This window comes from Anthonomus grandis, chromosome 3 (assembly GCF_022605725.1).
Source record: "Anthonomus grandis grandis chromosome 3, icAntGran1.3, whole genome shotgun sequence".
Classification (NCBI taxonomy): Eukaryota; Metazoa; Arthropoda; class Insecta; order Coleoptera; family Curculionidae; genus Anthonomus; species Anthonomus grandis.
In genome coordinates, this window is record NC_065548.1 from 13,444,725 (window position 1) to 13,471,787 (window position 27,063).

At 31.3% G+C, this 27,063-nt stretch overlaps 3 protein-coding genes across 3 annotated transcripts in view; 1 reads left to right on the forward strand and 2 right to left on the reverse strand.

Moving 5' to 3' along the window:
- Positions 1-246: 246 nt before the first annotated feature.
- On the reverse strand, positions 247-4,249 carry LOC126734333 (NKAP family protein CG6066). The gene is made up of 3 exons (XM_050437906.1): positions 3,832-4,249; positions 3,614-3,781; positions 247-1,150 (listed from the first exon to the last, which is right to left on the reverse strand). The coding sequence occupies exons 1-3, from the start codon at positions 3,975-3,977 to the stop codon at positions 511-513; spliced, it is 954 nt and encodes a 317-aa protein (XP_050293863.1). The 5' UTR covers positions 3,978-4,249; the 3' UTR covers positions 247-510.
- Positions 4,250-4,817: 568 nt separating this feature from the next.
- Positions 4,818-11,277, forward strand: LOC126734334 (transmembrane protein 230). The gene is made up of 3 exons (XM_050437907.1): positions 4,818-4,970; positions 5,029-5,178; positions 10,780-11,277. The coding sequence occupies exons 1-3, from the start codon at positions 4,949-4,951 to the stop codon at positions 10,977-10,979; spliced, it is 372 nt and encodes a 123-aa protein (XP_050293864.1). The 5' UTR covers positions 4,818-4,948; the 3' UTR covers positions 10,980-11,277.
- A 5,051-nt stretch (positions 11,278-16,328) lies between these two features.
- LOC126733945 (negative elongation factor A) overlaps positions 16,329-27,063 on the reverse strand; it is a 36,372-nt gene continuing 25,637 nt past the window's right edge. Inside the window, exon 10 of the mRNA XM_050437435.1 lies at positions 16,329-23,087. Within this exon, the coding sequence (XP_050293392.1) occupies positions 22,767-23,087 (321 nt within the window). The 3' untranslated portion in view covers positions 16,329-22,766. The remainder of the gene's footprint in view (positions 23,088-27,063) is intronic.

Consider the following 27,063-nt stretch of genomic DNA (forward strand, 5'->3'; position numbering starts at 1 on the left):
TTTATTCCAGGCGTTTGACGTCACTTTCCACCCATTTTCAAATTATTTTTTCATCTTATTCTAGTTATTTGACTAAATTATAGTTACATTTTTAGGTTTTATTTTAATTATCTTATGATTATTTTCCTTTTTGAGTTTAGAACTTTTTAAATAAGTAATGATTTCAAAAATAATATTTTATTTAGCAAATTAGGTTTAAAAAACATTTTTCTTTTTAAATAATTTAATAAAAGCAAAAAACAACAATTGTAAACTAAGATTTATTTACAAACCTTATATATGTATATATAAAGAATTTCATATGCATATTAAGTTTCATGAATCAAATATATACAAATGTGTAGGATGCTTTAAAAAAAATCCTGTAGAACTAGCACCATTCCAAAATACAATGATCAAAATATTCAAAATTTGTCCTCAAGCAACCCCCTTGAGCCCCCTCAACTTCCGATTAAAAATTACACACGAAAAGATTACTTTAAACTTCAAAGTAATCCAACTTACATGCACTTAATTATTTTTATCAGCTAATTTCTGCTTAATCATATCCTTAAACTGTCCCAAAATAAGATTTTCTCTCTTCTGTCTCTCTTCCTTACTAAACATAGCCAAAGCCCGCTTTTCATCGGCGGAATAAATTTGATTTTCCTTCCTAATACGGACGGCCTCCATTCTCCTGTGCCTCGATCCAGACATGACAAAACCGACACTTTCAAACGTGGCGATTTCGTCGGAAGTTAAACCGATTTCACCTCTTCTGGGAATCCTTTTGCCTTCAGCTACGTAGGCGGCCATCGCCGCCCCTTCACCTGGTAATAGGGCCTTGCCCATCTCTTTATGGGTCAATGTTGTGTGCGGCTTAAGGGTTGGACCTACAGCAGACTCATCTTCATCCGATGAATCTGAAGAGTTTCTTTTGCGTGTTTTAGAGGAGGCTGCTGGTTTTTCTATCCATTGTTCTTCTTCTTCTTCTCCTGATGATGAGGATGAGCTTTCTGAACTTGATGATACCTTCTTTTTCTTTTTCCTCTTGGACTTTTTGTGTTTCTTGTCTTTCTTATGTTTCTTTTCTTTCTTGTGCTTCTTTTTCTTTACTTTTTTCTGAATTTTTTTTGTGTCGTCTTTTGTTGATTCATTGCCTGACGATAGCCTAAAACATAAGTAATTTAATTTTGTTAATACACTATTACACTTCACATATAATTGCTAAAGTTTTTTTTTGTTTGATTTGAATTGCTGAGGCTTTTATTATGTGGCCATTGAGGCACATTGTTCATTAACAAATTATATTAAATCTGTGACAACTCACACTAAAAATATGCATTTCTATATATTTTTTAGCTTGTACTTAAACATTAAAAAAATCCTTGCTTTTGTTGATCCAAGTTTAAAAAAGGGTGACTTCCTTTAAAAAACTATCAAATCCAAAAAGTCTATGACAAAAAACGATTTTTATAGCAAAGAAAATGCACAGGGTTCTCACACCGCTTTATTTTGGCGAGACCTTACACTAGAAAAACGCAATTTATTTAAAAGTGCAAAAAGACTTTAAGATATGGGATACAATGATGTTTCGGTAAAAAACGGAAATATTTTGTGAGACTCTTTGATACTACTTCTATTATAAAAATAAAGAGTGAAATAGATATTGATAAACTTGATGATGAATAGATTAGAATTTTTAATTTGTTATTGCTAATTAAAATTTAAGCATGAGTCTGAATTCTATTCTGCATGATTATCAGGTTATTGATACAATAGATTATAGCAATTTCGATGATCTTATTTTCTTAAATGTTCCAATTGAAGTAAAAATTGTATACACTTTAATATACGTCATATTAGGAAAAACTATGACAATTTGGTAGCATTTCTTGATGCATGTCTTCTTAGTTTTGGAGTCATAATTTTATTTGAAACTACTATTGTAGGTTCCTTTTGTGTTGATGGATGTGACACATTTTACAATTGTACTTATTGATTGTACTGATTAAGTCTGAATGGCATCCAAAGTCTGACATAATTTATGTAAGAAATTCTACATGTTTTTAAGATTGTTTTTAGTGTAGATATTCAAGTTAATATGATTGCTATTTATAGATTGCCCTCATTAAGTGCTATAGAGTTTGTGGAGGACTTGCATGCTTTATTTGAAATATGATTTTTAAGATATCCACTGGAAAAATTGATGATATTAATGTGGATTTATATCAAAAGTTTAGTGATGTGACTTGTAGTTACCTAAATTGTTTCAATGGAATGGGATGTGTTAGTTTTCTAATGGAATTACTGGACATGTCCATAATAAACCAAAAATTAGCAGCATACATCAGTTATTTTAAATTCAGATCAGTATGACTGATCATAAAACTGAAATTGAGACAAATGAACACACTCACTTGAGAGATTTGAACATGAGAGTACAAAATGAAATAAAAAACATTAATTGGAATTTTATTTATAGTCAAGATCAACAGAATGTCAAAAAAATGTATAAAGGAACCAAAGTTCAAAAAATTCTGTATCTATATTATTCTAGTATTCTTCCTATAAGAAAGAGAAAAACTTAAATCACAAGAGAAATTATTACTTCAATTAAACAAATAGATAAACTTAAAAAATATCCTGATAAAAATATAAATTATATTGAAGATCATGAAAAATTTCATAGGTATAAAAATATTCTATCAAATTTAATAAGAAAATATAAATATGTTTATTTGGGGAAAAAATTAATAAAATTTAAGAATGAGATAAAAACATAAGTCATTCATTCAAGTCAACTTGTGACCAAACTGAAATTGCCAACACATTTATGGATTATGGAGGGGATCTGGCTGCAAAAAATAGTAGTAATAAATACCATTTTTCTAGTATATTTACTTCACAATCTCTATTTTTAAATTTATTATTACTAAATTCTTTACCAATAGCAACCTACTTGTGATCCAATGTTCAATATACAAGTATGTGTAATAAATTATCTAAAGAATAACTTGTCAGCTAGTGAAGACAACATCTCAGCCAAGAGCCAAGATATTAAAAAAACCTTTACTAAAGCCATTACAATACTTGTATTACAATACTTATACGATGCAATAATATATGTTACAGATTATATAGTAAGGAACTTCAACAATAAATCCAAAACCTGGAGTATTTTATGATTTTATTTATTGATTTGCCTGTGCACTTGACTCTTCATACCCCATTTTATTAAAAAAACTAGAAAAAATGTTGGAATCAGAGGTATTGTATCTGACCTGAGCAACAAAACCAATGTACCTTTGCAAGATATTAGGATTTACAAATATTTATGTTTTACCAAACAGAAGGAATATCAATGCATGAACATGATAGATGGAGTAGACTCTGTCAAATATCTAGGAGTCATTTTTGACAGGAATTTGTGATATGAATCGAGAAATCTATGGGGAATAAAATGATCAGTCATTGGAATCTGTTTTGATCTACGGATTGAGTGTCCAGGGTAGAGCATGTGCAAGTGTCATCAAGCCTCCTAGTATCACACAAGAATATATGATTAAGGTTGGATTAGTTGGATTGCAATAAAAGATGTACAATATTAATACTCATTATTAGACCAACTTACTCTTCTCTTAAAGGCGACTGGCCCCAAACTGTACTATCTCTCGTACCCAAAACTTCCCTTTCTTGCCTCCGATGTTCCATAAAATCCTCTTGTGGAACATTCTTTTTATTTCTATAATCCCCATTTCTCTTGTTTAGGTATCTGTCTTCTGAATGACTGTGGTGAGACCTAGAAATACTTTTTAATAAACAAATATTGGTCAGTAAAATTTTATATACCTGGAATGATTTCTATGACCAGAAGTTTCTGCATCATATTTAGGTACTCTTGAGCGAGATCTACTCCTTGACCTGTGAGATCTCGATGGTTTTCGAGAAACACTTCGGTAATGTGGTGATCTGGACCTGTTTCTGTGGGAGGTCATAATTTAAGTCATATGGTATATACAAATATCAGCAAAAAAGACAAATTGTTTAATTTTCTTATATTTAGTTACAATCAAAATCTTCAAAGAAGCCAAACATGAAGAAGTAAATAGTAAACAGCTGATTTTGAAAGATGGGCATTGACATTTGACAATAATGACGGTGACAGAATTTTAGTAAAGGGCCCTTTTCAGAATTCACCATTACTTCACCGGTTCAATTAACCGGTTAATCAAAAAAAAATTCACTAGATCTCAGGTTGCCGTTCGGTTCTTTACAAATTCGGTAACGCTTCTGTTGATTAACGATTTTTGTTGGCAGATTTAGTAATATAGATTTCTATTTAAGTTTATATTTTTTAATTTTTCAAAGCACACCAAACAAACTATGCTAGCATATTTTTCATGAGAAGATTGAAAGGTTGTCACTGTTTTGATGTTTAAGAAACTAAAAACCAAACAAAAACGAACCGACGTTTGTGGCTTTTATAGTCGGTAACTAAAAACAAACAAAATTTTAAAAAATTGAATTTAGTTTTATGTTATCATTCTATTCTCACTCGACCATCAAAATTAACTTAAAATATCCACAAAAAATAAAAATAAAAATTGAGCAACAACAAATTTACAAAAACTAAGGCGCAAAAAATACAAAACTAGGTTAGGAATCTTAAAAATCTATTTGACCGAGTTTCCACCTTAAAATCCCGGTTAATCCGATACCTGGTCGGTCGCAACCAGCTGATTTCACCGGTTAATTTTGAAACGCCTCGGTTACTGCCGGTGCAACCCGGTGTATCCACCGGTAAATTCTGAAAAGCGCCCTTTTCTTTCTATCATCAGGCAAAAGACAAGGATAACCTTATTATTGACACAAACGTTATAATCAGCTGATCCATATTGTGAGGTTATGTTTTTTATTTGTGTTTTCTGGTGTATATGAATTGGATATAGGCTCTTTACCAGTAAAAATGAGTTCAGATTCAATTTCTGGTAATATATTATGTTCCTCCTTAACCGCGCCCCTTTATTAAAAACACAAATCTTTTAGAATTTTTTGCCGAAATATCTCGCAGACGAGCCAAACAGCAGGAATACTGTAATCTTCCCTCATCAGATTGTGGGTTTGTGGGGGCTCAATTTCAGGTACCGGCTCAAAAAATACCTTGGAAGGCCATTGTCTTAGCGACAATGCTTTTAGGTATTTATACAAGTTTTGTAAATATATTTATTTACTTATTCAACATCTTACAACCACCTGAGGGTACTTCATGTAGGGATATCATCTAATTTTAAATCTACTTAATAACATAACACCTATAAATTATACAAGTCAACCAACTTTAGATAATTATTGTCTTTGAACAGATGACAGTTTACCACCAAAAATATCCAAACCATGCTGCAATGTTTAAGTATTACATGTTTTTTACATTAAAGTAAAGGTAAAATAATGCACAAGATAACACAAAAATCTCCCTGTATTCTTATTCTTAGATTAATATTATGAACTCTTATATTTATCATATTTATACCATTCTATGAAATAACAGTTGTCGGAGGCTCTAATTCCTTTCCCAACATAATAGATAGAGGTTTTAATAATTATATGTATTTCCAAAGGGACTGATTCTGTTTTTATTTTAATTTATCCGGTGATTTAAAGGATGGGGAAGAAATCACAACACACAATTTGTTCTGATAAATTCGACCCGTTTGATGAAATAATAATATCCGAAAAAAAAACACAGCTCTTACTTCGGCGGACACTCGGGCAAATACTTCTTAAACTAAATAAATTCTTAAAGTTTACATCCATAAACGTTTTAGGTCACTACTTATTTAATTTAGTGAAATAGGGCTTTAGAGATCGATAGGGATTATTTTACTTAAAGAGAGATTCTTTCACAAAAAGGGGAGATTTAGAGGCATACTTGTGCCAATTTAGCTGGTGAGACAGACCCAATCTTATTTTCGGTGTTTTTTTTTCTAAGACTTGCGGATCAAGTGGTGGAGTGGTCTCGAAACCGACCAATAGGATTAAACGTATGTCGTTTGTGAAGAGCCGCCAGGCCATACATATTAAATTCTAAGTATTATAATTTAGAGGAAAGGAGTAGTAATTTGTACAGGGTGATAGAATTTAAACAACAGTCATTATATCCACTATTATTAATGTTGAAGTAAATAAGAGACACACCCTGATTTAATCTTAATATTATACCTACTAGTTAACATTGCATTATAAGACATTAAGGAATAGACTTTATTTTCTTTCAATATCTTCTCAATATAATTTATATAAAATTTGCTTGAGGTGACCAAATTATAGAAGCACATTACTCATGATTAGATCTTATTAAAAAGTAGTATTGAGTTTGTATCAGATTTTATAAAAATGTTGTGTACCTTATAATAAATTTGCTTCATGCCTTGTTAAACAATATGAGTAAAATGTAAGTTAAACTTGAAATTACATTACAGATGTATCCCAAGACCCTTGACACTGTCACTACATTTAAGAATCTTACCATTCAAGCTATAATCATAAGAACCAGGATATAATTTATCTGTTATCACCCATAAAAATCTTGAAATTATCTGCAAAAAGAAGGCATTTTGAATGATTAACAGCATTAGGCAAATCATAAAGAAAAGGCTAAACAAGACACAGCCCAAATTAATTCCCTGCATAACACCGGAATGTTGCTACAAGTTCTTTTGAATATCAGCCTCCAATTTTAGCTACTTGCATTTGGTCTGATCGATAGATAGACTGGACTAATACTTTTGCATGGTTAGAGAATCATATAGAAGAAGTTTAATTTTTGCAACAACAACCTATGATCCCCATTATTGAAACCTTTGGTACAATTTGTGAAAATATGTCTTACTGTTACTAATTATCAATTGCTTGTGAAATTGGTATGTATATAGACACATAGATTGATAACTGTTAACTTATTACTAACAAAACCATGTTGCTTCTTACATAACATAGGTATAATATGGGTTTTTATTTTGTTACAAAGCAAAATTTTGAAGATTTTAGCCAATGAATTAGGAACACTTATAGACCTATAATTTTTTTCATCATCAATGGAACCAAGGGTTTAACCCATTTAATACCAAGGACGGAAATAAGAAAAAAAAGACAACTTTTTGCAAAAAGTATTGATTGATGTGAATAAAAGAACATATTTTTATAAAAAAAAATTGTTTTTTGTTAATTTTAGGAAAAAAAAGGTGGTGCATGAACGAACCACTGGTAGGTACAATTAAGTTATTTTTGGTGATATTTCACAAAACAACCTGTATGCAAATGAACATTACACTTTGTACCGATATATATTGTATGACTATGACATATTCTACATCTACGACGCAACTTCTGAGCATGAGAGACCATAAGGTGGCCTTGGTTATCGAAGCGCAATTCATCGATATTAGCACCAACGTTCCTTACAACTCTATTAGCGTCCGTTCTTAGAAAACGTAGAGCTATATATGACTTGAAATCTACTTGTGATATTTCATTTTCATTTACCAAGTTGTATATCTTCCATGCATTTACTACCAAACTATCCAATGCATTGCAAAATTTTGTCCACCACCATTTCTTTCCCAAAATTTGGAATCGGTAGTTTGCAATGCCATTGTCGTTTAGATCTACCCCACCTATAAACTTATTATATTGAGATATTGCATAAGGCTGTTGAATGAATGTTTCTATTCGTTGTTTTTTATTATAACGCTTTACTCTGGTGAGCGGTTCTATTTTATCAATATTACTTCTTACTGTAACAACTGAATTATCGTTCCAACGAATAAAAGAAATTTTTGAATTAGCATCGTAAGCAGCATCAAATTCGCCCCGCTCAGTTTTTTCCATTTTTTTATTATCCAATAAAGGACAACGACTTTTTCGATTGTAACGGATGGTGCCTGTTGCAAAAAAACCATTTTGTTTTAAGTAACCAAAAAGTTTGAAATCGAAAAAAAGTTGTCAAAAAAGATTCGATGTTTTTGTGGTTTTTCTACTACAGACAGTAAGCTCATAATAACATCACCACCCAAACCAAGCTCTGAGTGTTTTTTATTTTGAGCTCCAGCATACTTAAGGGAATAAAAAAGGTATCCATTAGATTAACAAAGGCACCATAATTTGAACCCAAAACGCACTGGCTTTCCTTTTATAAACATTTTGCAAAGATGTCGGCCAAAATATGGCACCATTTGTTCATCTATTGAAAGATTGAAAGCAACAATTCCAAACTGTAAATTTTTCTTATTGAGTAAATCTAAAAAAGGCCTAACTTTGGAAAATTTATCTTTCTTGTCCAATAAAGAATTATCTGATAAATGCAAATTTTGCTTTATTTGTTGAAATCTATTCCTGCTCATGCATTTTTTTATTAGATCAATTCCTTTATCCTCATCCATTGTCCAATAATATTGAATTCCAGGTAAAGAATGATATCCCGAAAATAAAAGAATGCCTATGAAATTTAAAAGTTCAGGTTTTGTTAAAATCATGGCGATTGTTATCATGAGCATACTTTACAGAAAAATTTAACAAAAGTTCTACGACATCGTCATCAAAAACAAATAAAATATCTCAAGGGGAGACTTTCCAAAAAGAAGGTTTTGTAAATTTTCCCTGCTGAAACTGAAATTCTGTAGATATAGGTTCATGGGTATACGTTATCTGACCTTTTTTCCACTTCGGTAAAATGGCTTTTATACTTGCAGAAGCGAGCAACTTTCTTCTTTTTGAAGCCAATGTTTCTTCATCCGAGAGATCCCACTCTTGTTCGTTTCTCATGCGTTTGCCCTCATTTTAGGTATCATTCCCATTCAACTCTGGCTGCTCTGAAACATGTAGCTCAAAAGTTCCAACTATGTCATTAGGCCTTTGACTATCTACCATGTTATTATCATCATCAATCTCCTCTTCGTCTGTCAATATATCACATCAGGTGGAACATAAACAGCATCAATAGTGTCTAAAAGTAAAAATAATATTTTTTGTAATGCTGATGTAACAATAATCGAGCTATTATATTTTTATTATAGGAAATAAAATAATTTATAATGTACCATACATCAAAGTTCCTAACAAACTTACCATTTTCCTGATTTTCTAAGCTCAGCACCACTTCGTTCGCCGAAGACGCCTTCTTCTAATTCACTTTGAGTTAAACATTTTCAGAAAGACATTTTTTTTAGCACAGTTATCACAAAAGATGTAAACTCTTGCACACTATAACGAATAATGATGAAACACATTTTTCATTTAGATATTGAAATTGGTCTAGGTAGGCGAAATTTAATAGTTTATTACACCAATAAAACCAGTGGTGCATTGATGAACCATTGAATACATTCCAAGAATTTTATAAAAACCCATTTTTGGTATTTCCATAAGTACACATTACGTTTTTATTATAAACGATATAATATTCGTAAAACACACAATAATTATTTTAAAAATGGCGATACAAAGTTATCAAAAAAATAACGATTTTTTATCAATATTTAAACATCTATATTTCTATGCTTTATCGACGTAAAACGTATTCCTCCGTATTCCAAATTTTTATTTCATTTTATATCGAACTCATACGTAACAAAAAACCTAAAAAAAAAAAATTGGGAATGTTTTACTAGTCCTAAAGTTAGTGGTTCACGAACGCACCACTGGTACAAAATGGGTTAACCAGAAAATCCACACATCCCTTAAAGATTTAGCAAGGAACATTGTCCCTACCAACACTTTTCTTTGGTTTTACTCTCTTCATTGAAAGGCCTTTCAATGTTCTAAGGTTTTACTTGTTGTCAGTAATCGTACCTAATTTAAACAACACCCTAACAATACCACCTCTTTACTGTGTCCTTAGAAGCAAGCAAAAACATACTTTTGATAGTTCAAGAGAACCTTGGTGTATTATAGTATTAAAATTGATATATTTTTCTTATTTTGGGGTAGCAATAATTTGTTGGCAAAAAATTTGTGTCACTTGCTTCAGTCTGAACTCAATAACAACCTCTTTAAGTACCTTAGAACACTTAGTCACAGATTTTTTTTTTTAAATTTGATGTTATTATTTTTATTAAACTGTGTTTTGAGATAGAAATATATAGTATGCCACCAAGAACTCCTTTTTTCTTAAAGTGTTTTAAAAATAACAGTTAGCATGAGTTATTTTAGACACACAAGTTATGATTCTTCAATGAATAAAAATAAAAATATTCATTAATGTCGCAGTTTATTGTGTACAGCTCTCTAAAATTGTCCTACATGAATCCCTGATTGTAGGCTTTATAGTGGAATACGATGTCATAAATGCTGCTTTACTGAATTAAATATTTTAGTCACTAAAACAGAAAAACGCTGGTATATATGTATATATGTAAACCTACATACCAGTATAGGAAACTCTCTCAAAAAAACTTCCCATTATAGTAAATAAGCCCTTACTTGAGTTCAGATTGTGAATGGCATTATAGCTTGGGGAAGAATGTAAAGTAGTTTAAGATACCTACACACTATACCAGAATTATACACTTAAAATATTCTATAAAAAAATTACCTGTGTCCAACACTCAACACAGAACCAATGTAGTTACCCTGATTCATCAAAAGGCCTAAAAATCTTTGACTTACCTAGCAACTAAATTCTTTAATTTGTTGTCGTCAATTAGCCCTTTAATGTTAAGTTTTTTTTGGATTTTCTTATATTAATCATTATCTTAAGTTTTTAATTAGATCTCAAAAATTGTAAAAACAATTTTTTTTTAGTTGGTGGAACCACCTTACTGGTCTTTGGCTCTCTCGCTATTGGAGGCAGAATTGAACTAGAATATCCAAACAGGATGTGGCCAATGATTATTTTAGGCATTATCATGTTTATACCCGGAGCTTACCATGTAAGGATTGCCTATTATGCTTATAAGGAGGTGCCTGGATTTTCCTTCGATGATATTCCAGAATTTGATTGAATACCTGTGAAAAGAAGCTTATGTGTAAATTTGTTACTGTGCCATTGTTATTGTGAAGACCAATTTAGGAATAATGCACTAGTTTAATCTGTGATAAGTCTATTACATGTATACTTTAAGAGTTAAAAAGCAAAATTGTTGATTGTTTTACTTTTGTGCCTAAATCTAGCAGCATTCCACTAGAGTGTAGTTTTTTATAGAAAATTCACTCTATTTCAGAGATTTATATAAAGTAGAACTTGTTTTAATGGAAAAAACCAGCTTGTTATGTGTGCCTTATAAAATATAACGTTTCCATCATAAACACCGTTGTATAATTTTCTAGTGAAAAAAACCTCTAATTAAAAAAATTAATAAACTATTGTGATATCAATACTTTTGTAATTTGTCTATAGTGTTTAGCTACTTTAATAGAAAAAAAAGTAAGCTCCAAGTAGCTATCTATGATTGTTCTTTCTTACCTCTAAATTGGCGATTTCTTTAGTATATCAAGAAAAAGGATCTTGCATTTGTTATTGATGTTTTGCTTACAACTAATAAATGGAGTATGACTGTTCACGAAGGTGTACTCAATATTATATCAATGTTGGTTCTACTAGCAGTTTATATACATACAAGGTGTCTACAATAAAAACCGCCAAACTTTAAGAGGTGATTAAACAAGTCATTTGCAACAAAAAAGTCGTATAACATTTTTTTGAAAAGTTGTTAGTTTTTCATGTATTTAACATTTTTTTATTTTATCAAATTTCTTTGTTTTTTTTTCATATAAACAAGAATATCTCCGTTATTCTTACCACCACATAAAATTTAGATATACCATCTGAAAGAAAATTAAATTTGCTATAAGATGGGTATACTTAAGATTTTGATTATTTTTTTATACCGGGTGTTATTAGGAGTTAAATGTAACATTAGGAAAATGTGCAAAATTAGTGGTATCTTCTTCGTTGTCGTTTTTTTTAAAATTTGGTAAATAGGGACATGTTTTTTTTCATCAAAAACTACTGCATTTAATATGCTTTCCAATGATATACTTACTTTTGGGTAGCTATTTGTTTTCACAGCAATATCATGGGCAAAAGAAAGAAAACTACAAAAATTGAAAATTTTCAAAGTTTATATTTCTTGATTAAAAGATCTTCTCTCTTGATTGATCCAAAATTAAAAAATCAAAATTTCATTAAACAAACCTAAAATTATAACAATTGTTCAAAATGTCTTCCCTCTTGTTCAATACATTTGATGAATCTTCTTCTGACACTATCAACAACCCGTTTTTGTCGCATTTCATTGTAACACACACTAATTCGATTAATTAGTTCGTCTCGAGTATTAATGTTAATACTATAAACATTAGATTTTAATGTGCCCCAGACATAAAAGTCAAGGGGCGTAAGGTCAGGGCTTCTGGGCGGCCATCTTACCGGACCGTATCTTCCGATCCATTTCTCCCCAAAGCATTGATTCATGGAATTTTGCACAATTCTGCTATTATGCCTGGGCATCCGTCCATTTGAAACCAAAGTTCCTGTCTAGCGGCTAAGGGGATTTCTTCTAGAAAGTCAACAAGGTCATTATTTAATAAATTTGAATACTCATTGAAATTGAGGCGATCAGGAAGTATTACAGGCCCGAAAAGGCGACCTCTCATTAACCCTATCCATACGTTGACCCCTTATCTCATGCTGAAAAAGTTAAATAACAGTCGCATGAGGGTTTTCTGTATGCCATATATGGTTATTTCTTAAATTCATTATTCCGGCTCTTATAAATGTTGCTTCATCTGTCCAAAATATTTGATCTCTTCCCCACTCTTGCAACTTATTCAAGTACCACCTACAGAATTGAAGCCGCACCTCACTATCCACTGGCAATAAATCCTGGACTTTTTTCAAATGAAACAGATACAAATTATTTTTTTAAGAAATCTATGTACAGTGGAATGGTGAATCCTTAATGCAGCACCATTGCTATTTAACTACTTTAAGTCAAAGTGAAAACTTAATGACAGTTCTTGTCAAATTGTAAATATCTATGCTTTTGTTTTAAAATCAAGTAATACATGGTTTGTGAATTTCCTTCTTTTGCGGAATCATTGCCATTTACAAAAAAAGGAAAACCTGCCTTTTTTCTTAAAGAATGAATATCGCGATATGTTATTAGTTTACGGCTTCTCTAATAGAAATTTGTGGAGTTGTTGTGTTAGGGAAGATAGATCTACAAGTACTCGCCGCATTGGTGCTCAAAAGATCAAGATATATAAAATTTGAAAATTTTCAATTTTTGTGGTTTTCTTTCTTTTTCCCATGATATTGCTGTGAAAACAAATAGCTATCACAAAAGTAAGTATATCATTGGAAAGCATATTAAATGCAGCAGTTTTTGCTGAAAAAAAATGTCCCTATTTACCAAATTTTAGAAAAACGACAACGAAGAAGATACCACTAATTTGACACATTTCCCAAATGTTACATTTAACTTCTGATAACACCCGGTATAAAAAAGTACTAAAAAACTTAAATATACCCATCTTACAGCAAATTTAATTCCTTTTCAGATGGTATATATAAATTTTATGTGGTGGTAAGAATAACGGAGATATTCTTGTTTATAATGAAAAAAACAAAGAAATTTGATAAAATCAAAAAATGTTAAATACCAGAAGAACTAACAACTTTTCGAACAAATGTTATACGACTTTTTTGTTGCAAATGACTTTTATAATCACCTCTTAAGTTTGGCGATTTTTATAGTAGACACCCTGTATAGAAAAAATAAAAAGCTAGATCCATGTCGATAAGTTATTGTGATATGGATGATGAAAGGTGGGTCACACTGTCATGAAGGAAATATATAATAATGTTTTTAGAATTTTTAATTTTATTGATCTTAAATTAATGAAAAGATTTTGCTAAGTTACGACTGCAGGTAGTGTTTCTTAAACCGATGAAAGTAAACAATTAAATTAAAAGTATTTCTTAATCTGATTTCTAACAGATCTGGCCACAATCGAAATCCTTCTTGTCTTTTTCACTCTTGCTATTAAAAATTGTGCTCTAATTTGTATCTGTGATAAGGTTATATCATAGAATAACCAGACAAACTTCTCTCGTTAGCCTATGGTTATATACAGATTTAGAACTTGAAATTCAATTATTCATAATTATCTTTTGTGTTTAAATCTAGCAGCATCTATTCCGCAGCTATAGTAAGCTTTCTTTACTGCAAGCATAAAAAATTCATTTCTCCTCACAAATTCCTCATCTGAAATGTGAAGTGGGATATGCTGAATTCTACTTCGTTTCTCTTATATTTCAACCTTTGCTCCTTACCACTGCGTTGGCAAATGGTGCAATTTGCTGATAAGTTATACTATTATTCTACCAAACTAGCATTTTTGGCAACAGCTACGTAATCGCGACTATAAAGAATACTTTAAAGTTGTGGTTACTAGTCGCGGAAACCGTTTAGGCACCGTTCTGTTACCACTTTTTTACCAAAATTGGGAATGATTTTGCTGTAGCAAATACGTAATTCTATCCTCCCGGGAACTTCTTTTTAACGTCCCATAGTGGTTTTCGGGATGTCATAAAATAGTAATTGTGCAGTGCTAGTTACTAAGAAGTTACTGAGACAATATTATGCAAACATTTTGATTCTCTTTCTTTGTCAACACAAATAATTTTATATGTCCGTCTTTATTCTAAGTGATGGCGTTGTATCGGGGTTAATCTACTTCATATTGTATTTAATATAGCTGATATTATCGCTTACCGGAGTGGAAAAATGTAAACGAAGCAAATTTTACTGTTAAACATAGGCAATATAGGACGAAAATAAAGAACGCCTCATTAAAATAATGACTTCTAGCAAAAAAATATACCAAGTCTAAATATTTAAATTTAATTTTTTAAAGAAGGTAGATAATTTTTTTCATTCCTCTTTACTCCTATGAATATAAGAAGTCTATTTAGACAATTTAATAAAAATTGCATAAAATGTAAAAGTATTCCGATTTTAGCAAATTCATAAAATCGTGCAATACCTTTTCACAAAATGGAATCAAATAATTTAAAAAAATATGGCGAATTGTTGTTAGAGTTACCAAGAAGTTTCTTTTGTTACTTCAAAGTAAAAATGACTTAGGAATAAGTAAATTATTTAAAAAAAATGCTACTATAAAGTATATTTTACTGCATAGTAGAAATAATTACTTAAAGGTAATTTGCTTTAATAGCCAAGGTGGTAAATATTACTTTAAAGAAGAAATAAGGGTAACTATTTCGGTCTTGTTACTGATAATATTACTTCAAAGTGTATTACTGCGTGGTAATATTTTGATGTTCCTATGTAGTCGCAAGAACTTGAAATTTAACTTTATAATCGCGCTTACTTAAAAGTTCCCATTTAATCGTCCCACCGACCAATATTTTCTACTTTATAGTAACGACGTTGTAAAGGTAATTAGGTCAGGTCGCTAAGCGGTATCAGCTACCATCAGAGTTACCGCAAAGTAATAATTACTATATAGTCAAGTATTAAGTTAATATTACGTATTTCTTACTACTATTTTTTACTTGGCCGTTATTTAAACTTATAAGATATTTTTTTTGTACCAGTTACCGATTTATTACTCGAATAAAGTAATATAGTCAAACAATGTTGTAGCCGTAACTAAAATTGCTAGTTGGGTATGGCATAATAAAGACCAAAAAATAATTATATCCATATGTAATGAATTGGTCTTTAATGTTAATAACACCGTCATTTTGGGTTTAAAGTTGCAAACCATATAGTAGGAATTGTCGATTTCTGAGCCTGTTTGGGGTTTATGCTCAAAAGGAAGGCTTAAAATCACTTTTATGAGTCAGAGAAAAACCTAATATCCCTGTGGTGTTGATCTGAGTTTCTTATAAACCTTCTTTTGTAATTCCCGTCAAATAAACAACCTACCTCTTCCAACTCCCACCTTTTAACTTACAAGAATCTTTGATACTTATTACAAACCCTCAAAAGTTTAGGAAGAAACTGAAAGAACTAATTACCAAGAGTTATTATGGCATTGCAGAATATGTTGATCTACTATAATTATTATCTGTTTTTAACTTTCTTTACACTTTGCTGCGAATTTTATTGTTTTGATTTTATATCTGTATAATCAAAAATGGATCCTTTTATGAGGAATCTCACAACATAAGTTTTTAAACTTAGCTACAAATGTATTTTTCTCAAGACATATAATTAAAATGCAACAATTTAAACAAAAAAAAACCCAAAAGCTTGGTGTGCCTCATAAAATTCCACCCTAAGCTTCATTTTATAAATTGCTAAAATAAAAACCCTTAATTAAAAATATTAAATATTTTTTATTTATATACATTAACAAATATACGAAAGTTCGATAACAACATCTTGCCGAAAATAAAAACGTTTGTACAAAAAAAAAAACTAATTAATTTCTGCTTATATATATATACATATAAATTCATGAGGCCTTAATTAAAATTAACTAAATCTCAATATACAATACGTGCTAGGCACGAAAAAACTATTACACACTCAAAAAGCATACTTTTGTATTTTTTTTTGTCAAAAGTTAGTCATCATTAATTTGTCTAAAATAAAAACTGCAAAATATTTACAAAAATCATCTAAAAATATAAATTGCTGTATCGGTATCAGTTGGACAATTCTGAACTGAAAGATTACTAGGGCGTTCATTGAGAGTTCAGAGTATTGGACCAACATGTCTTACTACCGATATTAACGTAATATTACTACATTTCTGAAACTCAATTACTGTATTATAAGAAAATTAAAATGTAACTGGATCAGTCTTATAAATATTTTAATGTTTAAACCTGACTTGAGTTTGAAGGATCATTTTTTTCCTATACATATTATATAGTAAACATACAGTAAACAATAGTCCTTACTGATTTTCTGACCATTGTTCATATCTATCGCAAACCAACAATCAGGAAAGTTACCTATGCAATATCCTTACCAGTGGTTTGAAGTAAATCCTAACAGGAAGCCTAACCTGTCTTTGACCCTGTTTATTGAGGATTTGTGATTGGCTAGGGGGTTTTACGACACTCAATTGGAAACAATTATACAAAGATAGAGGTTGCTAAAACATTTTTATACATTAGTCAACAGAGGATTGGCCGTCTTAGGGAGTTTCGATAGTTTCCAAAGATGAAGAGATGACCCTTATGAATAATGTCACTATAACAAAATTCGAATGTCCTGATGTGGAGGATGAGTGTGTGCTTTAAATTTATCATCTAATCCGAACTCGGAATATAAAACACAAATAACTAGGAGAATGTCGGAGCAACGCAAAAAGAATGTTATGGAAGTACCGACGATATCAAGGCAGAAAGGCACAAATGCCAAAAATCGGTTCTTAATATCAGGTTAAAGACACTTTTATGCCGCACCGAATGATCTTTTGATCCTGAACAAAAAATCCGTTTTGCTGTAATATCCGATTAAGTATTGGACAAGCGCCAAAGTTAAAATTAAAAATAAACGCCAATGGTCCTTAAGCCATACATACGCGGGTTCGTTTGTACTTCGTTTATCGACGATTTCTTTTGATTAGAGGTAAGTTTAAATTATTTTTTTTTAAAAAAAGCTTCACAGACTTGCAGACAGAACTGTAATATTAAATATTACTGCTTAATAATTCAAAACCCGTTTTGAAATTATGCCAATTTATATGTCATAAAGTAAATGTACCAACGTGACCTAGTATTCGGACAGATATCAATGTTTTCCTCATTGATAAGATATTTTGATGTTTTGCAAAAAAAAAAATTTACAGCAATGTCTATGTAAGTTATACCTCCAGCAGCGAAATTATAATAGAATAACGCATATAATTAGTAAACAGTTTTCGGCAAAGAGTGTAGAGCCCTTGGTGAAGGTATTATGGTACACTAAAAATTTTATTGTAAAATGTTTCTTTACATATATTTTAGTACTTATTTTAGTTTTATTTGTGCTATAAACTTCTTTTCTCATTTTAAAATGAGTTGTTCAGGCATTGGGGCAAGAAAAATCTCACAACTTCAAAAAATCGGACTCGTCCGAATATTGGTTAATAACATCCTGTGTTTATAATTCATTGCTTTTATAATTTTATAATATAATTGCACAAAAGTCTAGGAAAAAATTTGATTAGTTTTTGGACTAGAATCCGGACAGCGTTTTTTTATGATATACTGAATCCTCCGACAGTTATTGTCCGAGGATTCGGTCCTTTCAGTTCGAATTATTTTTAAAGCAATTTTGTTAAATTTTGAAGCTAACATTTTAAATAGCTTGGGTATTTTAATCAATTATTTATAGAAAAGATTTTGTTTTCAATACAAATTTAATTTTTGTAAAATTAAAAAAAAAATTATACTGACCATAAGTTCAGCGGTCCGGGGATTCGGTACCCTCTGTAGAATAAGTACATATATTTTCAGTATCTACTTACTCAGAATTGTTATAGTAATAGATCACTTTTTTCCAGATTTTTTTGATCCCCGCATACAGGGTTTTACATAATAACATGCTGATCCTTAAGAGTGTTAATCCCTAGGTTGTTTTTAAAAAGAAAAGTTTAAATAAAGCTATGCCCTAAACCCCTTAAATTTTGTTACAGGGTATTAACATTTTAAGAAAAAAAATCGTTTCTTCATCATAACTTTCATAATTTCCTAGATATGTTTATGAAATTTAGCAGACACCCTCTGAGTCTCAACACCCATTTTTTGATGTAGGAGATTTTGTTAAAAACTTTAATCAGTGGCGTCCGTACAAGAACAGTCCGTACGTAAAATAAAAACTATTTTTATAATTCCCATTCATTTTAGCGCAAATTAGATTTCTTGATTTTTTCGTTCGACATGCGATTACCGCGGAAAAATAATAAAAACATTTTTATGCGCGGTCAATTTATTAGTAAAAAAAATTTAATTTATTTATTTTATAAAAATATGTACATACATTATTTTACAATTAAGTTAAAAGAATAATAGGAGAACAAAAATAAAAATAGTTTTTTATTAGCTGTTGAAAGTGGCCACCACAACACTCATATAGTTTTTTGAACACTCTGTAGCTCCAAAGTTAAGGAGTTTAGACATAGCTTGATTTGAACTTTTCTTCTTAAAATCACCTAAGGATTAACACCCTTAAGGATCAGCATCTTATTCTGTAACACCCTGTATACATACAAGTATGTCCAAATACCAATCTTATTAAAGGCATGGTCTAATTAATGTTCTGGAAACCATTCAAAATAGAGTGTCAAATGGCAAGTAAAACATTTAATGTACCAAAATCCACTTTAAGTGACAAAAAGGCTGGTAAAACTTTAATAAATGTAAAGTTGGGACCAGATACGTACTTGACCAGGGAGGAAGAAAATCATTTAGTCAACTGGGTCCTTTATCCTTTATGTGGATTTCCTATTTCTAAATCATAATTAGCAAATAGTATCCAAAAATAAAATAATTCCTGTAAGTCTGCACCATAACTACACTAATATATTACAACCGTTAGACGTTGCGGTATTTCATTAAAAATTGAAAAGGAAAAGAACCAGTGAAGGATGGAACAAAATGATGCTAAACTGACAGATGTTTGAGATGTTTAGAAAGAAATCTTAAGAATCTTAATGATCGGCTTTCATATATCATAAGAAATGGATTTAGAAGTCGTGGACCTATAAAAATAAATCCTAAATTAATCAACTAAATAAAAGGTGATTTTAATTCTCTGTTATAGTTTGAACAATTTAATAAAGAAAAAATTGGTAAGTTTCAATCATCCGGAGTTCTGTGGCAAGGAAATCCTTAAGACAAAGCCGTATTTACCTTTTGGCAAAAGCTAAAAGAAGATGCAAATATTACTGGGGTTAATAATAATAATATTACACAAAAGTTGCAAGATATTGTTGAAAATAATATTCAAAGTATACATATCAACATCAATGATAATTTAAAAATTACAGAACAACTTCAGGAAATGTCTATTATCTCCAGTTCACGCATTACTGATTTCTCAATTTCTCCAAAATTAGATATGATTGCAGAAAATAATGAAGCAAAAAAAGAAGTATTAATTTATCGAATTCTGATAAAAGTAGAAATAGTACTCTGACAAATTTTAATACAATACTAATATGAATTGATATTACATAATAAGATGATATTGATATTACAATTTTTTCAAATAATAGCTTTTATGAAGAAAATCAAACAATAAATAAAGTTAAGAACAATGTAATTATAGAAACAGACATAAATATAACTCCTGGCTAAATTGATCACGAGAATAAGGGTTGCCGTATTTTATATACATGCATTGGAAAAGTTTCCTAATAAAATAAAAGATACCTAACTCGCCCAGTACCATTTTAACTATATTTAAAAACCTTATTCTGGAAAATGTCACCAGATGAAAAAGAAAATAAAACTAAAAAGAACAAAGAAAAAGTGCATTTAGTTGTACTATCAGATGATAAAGCTTTGAGAGACGAAAATGCGAAAAAAAAATTATCGAAAAAACAAAGGATTGACAAACAGGATAGAAATAAAGTTACTCAAGAAGTTATAAAAACATCCAATAGAAACAAATAAACAAAATCCAGATGTCAACAGCATATTTTCCAGACTCTGTCTTGAGATCAAACAAAAAGAAAATGAATACAAAGTCAAGGCAATTGAAGCCAGTTCTGCCAATTGGAAGTGGCCAGTCAAGGAATGTTTTGTATTACCAAAGAGAAGATGTAATTACAGTAAGAGTCAAAGATTTTAAACAAAAGAGGATTATATTTTATTTCAGAAGTAAAAGAATAGGTTTTAGCTATGATGCATATTAATATTTATTTTATCTGTGCTGCAATGAGCGCCTAAACATATTTTTTTTTAGTAGAATTTGATTTAGGTTTATAGATAGTAATAAATAGTAGATACATTTCTTTTAACCTTTAAATTTACTTGTTCTTTAATGCAGGCTGTTTTTTTAATATTGCGACAAAATTCAGAAGCGTGTTCCTAGGATAAAATCAGGGATAAAGATTCCTATGAGCATGTGTTCTACACGTCTTAGATTTTACACTACAGAGTGAAAAGTTGAAAGAAAAAAACTTACCTTTTTCGATAAATTTGGTTCATGTATACATGTATGTATTAGTATTATAAAGAATGTTTTACCGGAAAAACTTCAAAAAATGAAAATAGAGTTATAAAAGTCGAGTATTACTTTAGAATTAGAATAATCAGATTTAGGCGTTATGGCTATCCACAATAATGATTTTTATTTTTGTATGCGAAAACCGTGAATCCGGCGAAATTAGAGACGCTCTAAAAGAAATTAAGAATTTAAAAATATTTTTTGTTACAAGAAAAAATAATGACGTGCCCTTTTATTTAAAAAAAAATGTTCAGTTCAAAGCCCGCATGAACGCTATTGGCGAATATAAAAATTTAAATTGTGTATAGGAAAAACGCTATGGATGCTTTGAACCGGGTATCACTTTTCAAAAAAATATCTACTATCTAGTGTTTCTTTCAACTCTACCACCTGAGGAAACACCATAGCAAGTTTTTTGCTTGATTTCGTCCAAGGAATACGCCACTGAATTTTGTGGCAATATTAAAAAAACACCCTGTATAATAAAAGTGCAGTTAACTAAACTAAGGCCGTCGTCCCACCAAAGATACACGACAGCGACGCCACATCTCCGCGATGTCGCCAGCGTGTATCTTTCGTGTCGAACCCATGTTTTAAAATTATTTTGTTCCCACCAACGCTGCGCCGAAGACACATCCAAAAGCGTGTCGCCTTCGTGTTGCCGGGAGACTGGACCTGTCAGTTGCGAAGCAACATTCAAGCTGTGTGTGTTGGCGTTTTTTTTTTTTCATTTATCGAAGTTTTGTTTATTATGGCACAGCAAAATGCTGAACTGGATTTTAATGAATGTCTGTGCAGCTCCTTAGCAGCAACAAACATTTTTTTTTTAAATTTTTCTCAATAAAAGGATGCACACACCATTTTCTTTTTTTTGCCATTTTATTTTTTTTTCTATTCCGCAAATACCAATACATTGCAACCACATCCTCGTCTTCACTCAATGACATTTTGAACTAAACTGAACAACTAAACGTAGGAAACACGAAACGCGTATCTTTGGTGGGGCCACTGCATGTCGTCTGAATGTGTCCAGGCGAAATCGTATCGCCTTCGCGTCGCCGTCGCGTATCTTTGGTGGGACGACGGCCTAAATAAAAAATATATTACGTCCCTCTATTGGGTCAATTCGTATCCTATTAATGAGGTCCCGACATTTCTAGATATCCGACAGCTGGGACATTCGTGTGTTTTCAATATACTATTTTTTTTGCTTTCTGTTCAAAGCACTAAATTTTACTTCTATCAAGTTTTCGTAATCTTAAAGTTGCCCTCTCTTGACATCTGCAGAGAATGCTAAAGCTAAAATTTTTCCTTAACTGTCCGAAGATGGCTACATTTACCTTAATCATTGATATATTTCTTTGAATGGCAGCATGTCCCAAAGTTGACTTTTTATTATTTTCTTAAATATTTTTATTTACGAAAGGCAATTTTTATAAATATGTTAGAGAATCCAACATAAAGTGGCCAAATAAAACCCCAATCACGATCTTTTTTTTCTTCTTTACAATCGATCATATACTCACTCAGCGATCCTCACGCCTTACTCACATCCAAAACCACCGGCGGCACATTATTTAACTTTAATCATACGAGCGCGGTGGCCGCTTGCGTTTGTTGTAAATGTTCGATTTCCGTATTTATCTGTCGGTACTTCTTGATCCGTTTCCATTCGCCGTTATTGTAGTTCATCTGGAAGTGGGTTTCCACTAACATAGTGACGCAACTCTCGTCCGGTTGCATCACCGTTTCTTGGTCCTCTGACAGTTTGATTGTTACGATGTTGCCGAGATGTGGGCACGGATTATCACGTGAACCGGCCATAAAGCCGAGTATAAGGGCTTTTTCTGGTCGGGTGACTTTGTTTGCTGTGCGGAACATGTCTTGCGCTTCGAGCATTTGTTCACGCTGAAAAAAAAATTTGAAAAAGTTTATTAAAAGTAAATTTCCCAAGCGATCGGTTTTGAGAAGAACGCAAAACGTAAAGGATAATTGACTAAAATTTAACAAGGAAAATTCATTTATACCCTATAATTTTTTTAACTTATACCTTATACCCTATAATGTACCCCTACCATATATGGATCCTTACTATAGAGGCGTGCGTTAACAGTAGTCCATCAGATTAGTAAAAAAAATCTATCATCAGAAAAACCAGAGCGCGTTTTTATTTTGAAGGAAATCCTTTAAGAATTACGGGAAAAATATTATCTGACGATTTTATAATAATTATAATAATAATAACAAAGTTTATGTCATCAGTTTCAATGGAAACATCACAATTTTACGCAGAAGTTTAAAATATATCATATAATACTATTACAACTACCCATTTACATAAGTTATTCAGATAAATACACAAGAAACACAATACATACAAAGAATCATAACAATGATTAACTCCAAACAGCTAATTTAAAACAGGCGTGAGTTTAGTGTCTACGATATGTGGTTATAAAATTCATCAAGTGAATAAAAGGGATTTTCACACAATAATTGTTTAAGTCTAGATTAAAATACTTTGTCACTTAATAAATTGTTAAAAAAACTATCAGGTAAAGCATTATACACCCTATGGCAATTATAGTAGGGACATTTTTTAAACATTGCCGTTCAGTGTGAGGAAATTCTAAGACTATTGCATTGCCTTGTCGTCATTACATTATAGACATTTGAATTTTTTTGAAAGGACGTGAAATGATTTCTTGCTATCATATATATCAAATATTCAAAATGTACAAGCATGGCACTGTCAATATTTTAAGTCTTTAAAAGTGTGATCAACAAGATTCGGTATTTTTCAGTCCTAGCATGCATCTTATTACCCTTTTTTGGGCTAATATGACTTTATCTGAACCAGCTGAATTGTACCAAAATATTAAACTGTACTGAATAATTGATTGTACAGGGTGTCCCATTAAGAATGTTCCTCGGCTGTATCTCAGGCCCCAATAATCGTAGAGCGTTGAAAAAAAAAGTTAGTATAAAAGTGGTCCAAAAAAAATAGCTGGAAAATATTTTGAAGTTCAATGGTCAACCGCTAGAGGGCGTTCTAGCTACTGAAAAACTTTAAAGTCTATTTTTTCCAAAAAACCTTTAATAACTTGCATCCCAAAATATTATCGAAATAATCTACAAAGTATTCCTAACAAAAATGTTTTAACAACCATTTCTGTCAAATGTGAAATAAAGTGGTGGGGAGAGTTTCTATCTTAAATGAGAAAAATGGTAAGAAGTAGGCTTTGGCTGCACCGATTTTTTTAAAACAACTTTTATTTAAAAGCTCTTTTATTGCTTTATTTTTCTGCCAAAAAGTTATTATTGGAAAATTTTCCTAAAACCCGCTAGGGGGCGTCTACTTCTAACTTACGCTATTCGACTGATTATTTTAGGAAACTCAAATGCAACCATGTATGTTTTTTTACGGTATTAAGAGCGGAGAACAAAGCTTAATAATATAGTAAAAACCGCATTTTGATATCACGTCTCCAACTAAAGTTACAAAAAAAATGTGTTTATTAGAAAGTGAAAACATCAAATATGGTCGTTAAGTTCTATTTACCAGCCGGGTTAAAAAAACTGGTGTCTAAATTAATCTTTGTGTAGAGAAACAATCTTGGTATACCAGCTTTTTAGAAATTCCGGAAGGTGGCGTTTATTTATACACTTCTTTATAAAGGAGTTTCATCGGGAATAAATCTATTCAGTATGGGAAAACTATGTATAGGAACGTTTTAAATTTTTGGACAACGTAGCAACAAATAATACCACATGATGTGCTAAAATAAGTTAAAAGAATAATATTGAAAAAAATACAGCAACATATTAGTTGTGTTCATAAAGGAACTAAAAATTAAAGTTTATATAAGACTATCGGTTAGCAGTCGGTAAATCAAAATTTTTTATGAATGTTTTGAAAATGCTACTATAGCTGCAAGGCTGTATGCTCAACGTTTTCCTCAAAACCGGCGTCTGAGTAGAGGCATATTTCTTCGTTTGGCTCGTTGTTTTCGGACAACAGGTAGTGTAGTCCATCCAACCTACCATAGACAAGGTCGCAGGAGAACGGAAGAAAACATAATAAATTGTTTGGCCTATGTAGAATTTGATGCGCACTTAAGCATCAGAACTATTTCAGGCGATTTAGGCATACCTCGTTCTGTAGTTCACAGAATTTTGCAGGAACACAGGTATAATACAATTTTTCAAAACGAAGTGCCTAGATACTTACTTAATTTAATTTTTTTTTGCATATAGATTTCATCCATTCCATATAGTACTCCACCAGACATTGAATCTAGAAGACTATGACAGAAGACTAGATTATTGTCATTGGATGGAGAATATGTTGCTCGAAAATCCAAATTTTCTCAACGAAATTTTATGGACAGACGAAGCAACGTTCAATAGTGACGGAGGAGTTAACAGACATAATATGCACTATTGGTCTGAAACTAACCCTCGTTGGATGCGCGAGATCCAGCATCAGGGAAGGTGGACTGTTAATGTCTGGTGCGGTGTAATAGGATCTCAGGTTATAGGTCCATTTTTATTTGATGAGAGCCTAACTGGAGAACGATATCTTGGATTTTTAAGAAATTAGCTCCCAGCATTATTAGAAGAGGTGCCTCTGGTTATAAGAGCCAACATGTTTTTACAACATGACGGATGCCCGGCTCAATTCGCGGTACAAGTGCGAACGTTTCTTAATCAGCGGTACCCTGATCGGTGTATTGGCAGAGGTAGCTTTTTCCCTTGGCCGGCAAGGTAATTTTATCGTTATAGAAACATTATTAAATTACATTGCATATACTTGCAGATCGCCAGATTTAACCTGCCTTAACTTTTATTTATGGGGTAGAATAAAAGCCATTGTATTTTCTTCGATTCCTACCAATAGAGAAAATATGAAACAGCGAATAAGGGGCGCTATTCGGAGTTTACCAGCCGCAGAAATGAGGCAGCCGTGGAATCAACCCGACGAAGAGTTCAAAATTTTATAGAACAAGACGGCATTTGATTAGTGTAGGAATTAAAATAATATTATTTTTTATTCCATTTAATAAAAAAATTTTTCTTTTATTCCAAGTGCCAAAACTATCAAAATATTTTTGTCGTGTTACAATGACGCGTCGACGTTGATAAATATTTAAAAAGTTCTTATGCATAGTTTTCCTAGTTTTCCCATAAACATTGATCTATTACCGGATTTATTACCAATGAAACTTCCTGTATAAAGAAATGTATAAATAAACGCCACCTTCCGGAATTTCTAAAAAGCTGGTATACCGAGATTGTTTCTCTACACAAAGATTCATTTAGACACCAGTATTTTTTAACCCGGCTGGTAAATAGAACTTAACGACCATATTTGATGTTTTCACTTTTTAATGAATACATTTTTTTTGTAACTTTAGTTAGAGACGTGATATCAAAATGCGGTTTTTACCAAATTATTAAGCTTTGTTCTCCGCTCTTAATACCGTAAAAAAACGCACATGGTTGCATTTGAGTTTCTTAAAATAATCAGTCGAATAGCGTAAGTTAGAAGTAGACGCCCCCTAGCGTTGTTTGTTGTTTAAAAAAAAAGTTGTTTTAAAAAAATCGGTGCAGCCAAAGCCTACTTCTTACCATTTTTCTAATTTAAGATAGAAACTCTCCCCACCACTTTATTTGACATTTGACAGAAATGGTTGTCGAAACATTTTTGTCAGGAATACTTTGTAAATTATTTCGATAATATTTTAGGATGCAAGTTATTAAAGGTTTTTTAAGTAGCTAAAACGCCCTCTAGCGGTTGACCAATGAACTTCAAAATATTTTTTTCAGCTATTTTTTTGGGCCACTTTTATACTATTTTTTTTTCAACGCTCTACGATTATTG